General features: G+C 36.2%; 1 protein-coding gene across 2 annotated transcripts in view; it reads left to right on the forward strand.

Moving 5' to 3' along the window:
* Megf11 (multiple EGF like domains 11) overlaps positions 1 to 5558 on the forward strand; it is a 322486-nt gene extending 316928 nt beyond the window's left edge. For both annotated transcript variants that reach the window (XM_078049440.1, XM_040276417.2), the window contains one exon: positions 367 to 5558. In XM_078049440.1, coding sequence (XP_077905566.1) covers positions 367 to 527 — 161 coding nt within the window. In that variant the 3' untranslated portion in view covers positions 528 to 5558. The remainder of the gene's footprint in view (positions 1 to 366) is intronic.
* Positions 5559 to 7356: the final 1798 nt, after the last annotated feature.

The raw sequence follows: 7356 nt of genomic DNA on the forward strand, positions 1-7356 counted from the left end.
TCAACTGATGTGGATACAAATCCCAGTTTAAAAAAGAAAACAATCAGAATGGACACCTGCAAGTTTCTAAGTTGCCCTCTTCTATCTTCTCCCAGTTTAAACTATGTTCCTGAGCTCTTTGATAAGACCCCTACCTCTGGATATCCTAAGTCTCTTGGTGTTGACCAGAGAGTGGGATCTTGACAGCACATTCACTTAGGTTTACCATCTCTTGAGTAAGCCTCAGTTCTTATCCTCAGATATTTGTCATAGATTTATAAACCCCTAGCTCCTCTCCCTGCCAAGTTAAATAGTACTCTCTTCCTTCTCAACAAGACAACCAAAGCTAATCTGTTCTCTGAACTCATTTTTCACTATATTCCTTAGAGCCCACAGTCAGTGTGGTCCAAGAAGGCCGAGGTCATAACTCCAGCTATGTCCAGAATCCATACGACCTACCTAGGAACAGCCATATTCCTGGTCATTATGACCTTCTCCCAGTAAGACAGAGTCCTGCCAATGGGCCCTCCCAGGACAAGCAGTCTTAAAGAGGGATAAGCTTCTCTCTTACAGTGTTCTCTGCTGAATATTCTGACTCTCTGAAAGAAGACAATCCCTTGACTTGAAATAATGGTACAGATTGACTCCAGCTGCATATTAGTTCACCTGGAACTAAAGAAGAGCTTCCGAGTGGGACTGGGGTAACTATTCAAGGAAGTCTGTTCACAAAGGCAAATCCTGTCACCTACCCACCCCAGCCCCCAATGCCCTGGATTTTGAGATTTTTAAAAAACATTTAAGATACCACTACTCACCAACCTCAACTAAATACAGCATATATATATATATATATATATATATATATTTTTTTTTTTTTTTTAATATTCTGAAAACACGATGCTTATAAAACATGTAGAATAGGTTTTGTAAACCTTCCTAGGAGGAAAAGGGGACTGCAGAGGGGAGAGGATTACTTTAAAGCACCTGAAATGTATTGTATTTTTGGCTGCTATTTCCATCAATATCTGTTTTTCTACCTGAGATAATTAGTACATAGATATGAACTGTTCTAATACCATTCCTAAAGTACCTGTACATATATGTCTGGTCCATCAAGTCACAACAGTCATGATTACAGTAGTATATAATCTGATGCTGACAACTTCCATTTTTAAAAACAAGACTTTAATAAACACAAATTAACTTTCTCTTTATGGCCCTGTGATAATCGGCCAAAAAAAAAGGAAAGAAAGAAAAACAAAAAAAATTTAGTTTCCAAAGTGCAGTTGTCTCTTTCAATCTACAATGATCTCTAGGCCAGCTTTGCCAAATTTTGCCAACTAAAAGTTCTGGAACAATGCAAGTCAGTCCTGGCCTTGTCATATTGCCTTAGTTCATGCAATACCCAAGTTATTCCATGTGAAATAGAGCACTGACATTATGCTTTGTGAGATAATGCTTTAAGTAAGTAGTCACAGACTGATGAGAATTAAATATCCTGGGCTGGGGTTGAGTTTAATGATAGAGCACTTACCTAGCATGTGTGAGGCAAGGGGCTCAAACCTCCACACCACGTAAAAATAAAGGTATTGTGTCCATCTACAACTAAAAATATTTTTTAAAAAAATTAAGTATACCTAAAAATGGCTATTTGGCTTTCCCAATTTAGTTGGCACTCCTTGACTCACAAAAGTACTTGATTTCAAGCAGTTAAAAATCTTGAGTTTGCAGTATAGAATCTAAAAGGAAATTAGATAAATGTGGACACAGCAAGTTTATGTTGCTTAACATACATTATGCTTTTTGATGAAACTAAATAAGATAAATGGACTATAAGTCATTTTAATATGATGTAAAAACTTTTTAGTAAACAGAACATGAAGCTATGCAGTGCTTCTACCTTAAAATCACAAACTACTGAGATGGCCAAATATCTATTCCAATGAGTTAATGCTCCAGATCCCAGTGGTCAAATGTGTCTATATCTTCCATTAATAATGAATATAGGTAAAAGAAGGCTCAGATAATTTCAATGGAACTAGCTTCTAAGCCCTACAGAGAACCTCTTTATAAGAATTCAAAACAGAAAAGGCAAACTGTGGTAGCTAATGTTCACCCCTATTCCATTTCATTCTCTGGTAGCTGTACAACCAGTAAAAAGGACTTCTAAAAAAAGGTATAAAGAAAAGGATCTAAATGACTGCAAAGCTGGAATATGGCTACAGGTTGTGTGAGAGTTCTAAAACCCTTGATAAAAATTGGAAGTCTGCCGTAGAACCCATTAGTTTGGGCAATAATCAGCAAAAGCAAGAAAATAAACGAGTAAATCCCCCTCCCCCCACTTCTCAAGGCATAAACAAATTTTAGTGTTAGAGGAAAATATATAATACTTACATGAATGCTGCATGTGTGCATGGGAGCGAGTGATCAGCAATAGAAAATTCACTTTCCAAAAAAGCCTTATTAAAATATAAATACTAGAAAATTACTTTGTAGACCCAAGTAAATATTTCTCATACATATGTAAAGAAATAATAGATGAGACTTACCTCAGTATTTTAGGGCCACAAAGTGCTCAATTATCTTTGTCAAGCAAAGATGAAGCAGCATGGCAAAGTCAAATCAGCAAGGAGAAACTTCATCTCAATTCCAGGTTTTATCTTCTTCCCTTATCCTGCATGTGCAATAACTGCTACCTGACAAACTGCAAATAAGCAGCATCACTCAAGTTTCAAGTTTCATCTCTCTTCTGCAAACTGGCCCCTTGGCAAGTGTATCCAGCAGGAGGTGAAATGGCTAAAGCACTGAGTTGAGACTTCTGTATTACTCTTGTCAAGTTACTTGCCTGTTTGGGCTCCTTTATCCCCCATGCATAAAAAGTGAAGCAGCAGAGTGGGAAGGGAGCTCTACTAGCTCTTCAGCTCTAGCATTCTAGACTTTTTAAGGCAATGTAATACAGCTCAAGTCAGGCAATACAGAAAGCAAAAGGCAGAGGATGTGATTAATCTATGGTAACAACACCACCTTCACATATCTAGGAGTCACTGGTAAAAGACATTTCAATCTTACAGAGAAAATGTTAGAATAACTTCTGTCTAGCACTGTCACAAATAGGTTCAGGGTCAGCCTAAGCATGTGCACTGTACATTGTATTGGTGATTTGGAAAGATCTGTTCGATTATTTTTCAGAAACTCCATTTTCAATCAAATAAAATGATATGCATACAATTCAAATAAATAGGAAGAAACAATTTATTGTACAATAGCATAAAAGATACTATTAAATGGCAATACTTTTTTAAACCACAGATTTGTAATATATTTGTTCACTGTGCAAAGGGATTGTACCTTGTACAAAATAAAGTTAATTTCTCACACTAATTTAACAAGAATGCCTACTGTGGTGTTGCAAATTGAAAATGTGTCTATAATCTATACTTTGGTTTAAGGGCAGAACTAACCTACATTTTATGTGGTCACTTTATGTACCTGGAAGAGTGAAAATTATTTCAATAGATGCTTGAAAATAAAGTAAGGTTATTTAAACAAGGGAGACATTAAAAGTAATGAATGGAAGCAATATATTCTTATGTCAAAAATAATTTAAAATCTTATACACATCCTAGTAGAGGGTTTCTCTGCTTTTCCAAATATTCGTACTCAAAGACAACAATCACATTTTGTGCTTAGCACCAGAGGCACAGGGGAACTTCTATGGAATAGAGTAAGGGTAAGGTTATGGGCTACCTAATTTATATAAATTCAATAAAAAGGTTTCCACTGGTAGAAGTGATCATCCAGTTCAGTTACTCTAAGTGCATCTGTTTTAGGAACTTTTAAAAAATAGCTTTCTGGAGGCTGGGGTTGTGGCTCAGCGGTAGAGCGCTCAACTAGCACATGGTAGGCGTTGGGTTTGATCCTCAGCACCACATAAAAATAAATAAATAAATAAAATAAAGGTATTGTGGGGCTGGGATTGTTGCTCAGTGGCCCTGGGTTCCATTCTCAGCACCACATAAAAACATAAAGGTATTGACAACTACAACTAAAAAATAAATAAAATAAAATAAAGGTACTGTATTCAACTAAAACTAGATTAATTTTATAATAAAATAGAGATGCTAAAAATAGCTATCTGAATAAATGATTCAAAAAGTTTAAATTTCTCCTCATACTTTTGCTACAGGTTTATGTACTTAATATAGAAGATTCAAGAATGATACATTCTGGCTGGGCATAGTGGCACACACCTGTAATCCCAGCAGATCAGAAGTCTGAGGCAGGAGTATCAAAAGTTCAAGGTCAGCCTCAGCAACTTAGCAATAACGTGTCTCAAAATAAAACATTAAAAAAGAGTTGGGGATGTGGATCAGTGCGCCGCCCCCCCCCCAATACATTCTGTTAGCCATTCATCTGAAGGAGAGGGAAGACAGAGGAAGCCTATGTAATCAGTGGCAACAGAAAACAGAAAATATCTTTTAAGAAGGGATGGATTGGGAACTGGGATTGTGGCTCAGAGGTAAAGTGCTCACTTAGTATGTGTGAGGCACTGGGTTTGATCCTCAGCACCACATAAAAGTAAAATAAAGGTATTGTATCTACCTATAACTAAAAATACATTTTTTAAAAAAGGGATGGGATTAACAGACATATTGGGGTTTGTTAAACTAGTATTTATGTTTTCGTATAATATCTTATTGTAAATACATATTTATAAGATTGTAATATATAATTCTGTATGATTTTTAATAAAATATTTTAAAACTGAATGGTACTTCTCAGATTATAGCTCCTCAAACAACACCAGAATGAACCCTAAGATTAGACTCCCTCACTCTTAGATAGCCTTTCCTAATTATTCTGACACAGGGTTGAGAGTGCAGAATAGATATTAGGAACATAAATATAAGCAGAACATATTCTCTGCCCTTGTGGATCTTAATAATCTGATGATTACTAAAAGACAGGGATAGAGGGCTCCGATGACCACTGGGGCGCTAATTATTTTCTTCCCAGACTTGCAGAGCTAGAAAGACTTGAGTAGTGGTCCAACCCAAACCTATGGAAGCTTGAAGCTCTGGTCTTCAACTTCAGTTATCAGATATCCTCATTCTAGCTTCTGCCTCCTAACCAATTGTTTTCTGATGCCCTCCCTTCTCCTGCCACCCCACAGAAAATTGTGTAAAACATGGAAACCCGAAATCTTACAAAGTACTGGTTTTTAGGCATTCACTTTAATGTAAACCAATATAACAGAGAACCCTGACTGATTTCAGATCAAGGATAGTCTATAGAAACAGTGTTGCTTCCTGGGGCTTCCCAACTGTTCTATTCCAGGCATGTTTTCTTCTTTTATAATATACTTGGACCCATATGATAAAAGGCTTTAGCAAAGAGGCTAACACAATGATCCACAATCTCTTAAAGATATGGGCTGGAGCTGGGGCTGGGGCTCAGTGTAGAGTACCTGCCTCACACGTGTGAGGCACTGGGTTCAATCCTCAGCACCACATAAATAAATAAATAAATAAAGATATTGTGTCCATCTATAACTAAAAAAAAAAAAAAACAAACAAAAAGATATGACAAGGGCTAGGGAGAGAGCTCAGTGGTAGAATACTTGCTCCACATGCAGTAGGCTCTGGGGTTCAATTCCAGCACCACCACCAAAAAAAAAAAAGAGGAACCATACCACTTCTCTAGTGTTATTTAAGAAAATGGTACACTGAGAAACAAGAGTTTGTCATAGGAGAATGGGTGTTAGAAGCAGGGCATTTAACTCTGTAGGATGGGGTAAAATTCTGTGGTATGAGGCAAGGTTAAAGTACACTGATAGAAACATAGGAAAGGAATCCTATTTGGCTACTAATTTTCACTACCATGGCTGATACTGGTAAGAGACTAGTTAACAACCAAACTACATGATATTTTATGTTCACATCTGTATCAAGAGCTACTACTCTAGCTGGGCAAGGTGATATACACCAGTAATCCCAGCTTCTCAGAAGATCACAAGTTCAAGGCTAGCCTGGGCAATTTAGCAAGACCCTGTCTCAAAATAAAAAATTAAAAGGGGTGGGAATGTAGCTCAGTGGTAAAGTGCCCCTAGGTTCAATCCCCATTACAAGAAATCAAAACGAAACACTATCAATCCTATGTTTAAATGTTAAAAGAACCAAATTCAAATAATGTTTAGATTATCAATAGTCAGATTACATAAATGGCTAAAAATTGCCATTTATATCAATGTGTGTGTACACAACCTATACACTTGGATTTAATCACAGGTTCTAGTGGATAACTAGCTCTGTGGATTGGTCTATCTTCTTACAGATTCCTAATAAAGAGATTTAAAAAAAAAATTAAACACAAAATGTTTTTAAAAGTTCTCCCGCAGGGCTGGGGATGTGGCTCAAGCGGTAGCGCGCTCGCCTGGCATGCGTGCGGCCTGGGTTCGATCCTCAGCACCACATACCAACAAAGATGTTGTGTCCGCCAAGAACTAAAAAATAAATATTAAAAAATTCTCTCTCTCTCTCTCCTCTCTCACTCTCTCTTAAAAAAAAAAAGTTCTCCCGCAGACATGAATATATTTTAAAGTATACATTATAGTCAGCAGAATTTCTTTTAACAGCAAATACCATAAAACATGCTGCTTTTAATTTACAATTGATAAAGCAGCCTATCAAGTATTCTTCCTTACACATTACATTGATGTACACTGTTAAAACTGACAGTCATTTTGTAAATGGTCTGAAACTTTTCATCTTATTTAATAAAGCTAACATGAAAATAAAGAGCATTTTAAAATTAAGTTATTGTAATGAGACCAAAACATTTTATAAAATCTATACCTCTTTTTTTTCTTTTAAATTTGAATTAGATTGTATAATAATTTGACTTTAGTACTTTAAGACAGAGTTCACTTACAGGATTACTGATTTTGATCTGGATAAAGCCCAGAAATTTATCTAATCCAGCCTCTTTCCTTAATTAGAAGAATGTGAGCTCAGAGATGAAATAATATAAGAACTATAACTAGAACCTGTCCTTGTCACCCAGTCTAGTGCGGTATTATACTCATCATTTTCAATCTTAATTCACAGTCTGGCTAGGATACAATATCCTTTCAAAAAATCTTTCTTCCAACTCAATTTTCAGGAAAATGCATACTCCTCAATTAAAATTATCTTTCAGCCCAATGGATTCCTTGTTGAAGGTGTAACAACACCCTGTACTGGATCACTTTATTGCTATCATCAGACTCCTAGTTTGGGAGAACATACTATTCTTTTAAATGCCAGAATTACAACACCAATTTATTTAGCAAATTATACAGGTGAGTGAAAAAAGTGACCTGCCCAATTCTAGAAAAGG

The sequence above is a fragment of the Ictidomys tridecemlineatus genome, chromosome 5 (genome assembly GCF_052094955.1).
Source record: "Ictidomys tridecemlineatus isolate mIctTri1 chromosome 5, mIctTri1.hap1, whole genome shotgun sequence".
Lineage (NCBI taxonomy): Eukaryota > Metazoa > Chordata > Mammalia > Rodentia > Sciuridae > Ictidomys > Ictidomys tridecemlineatus.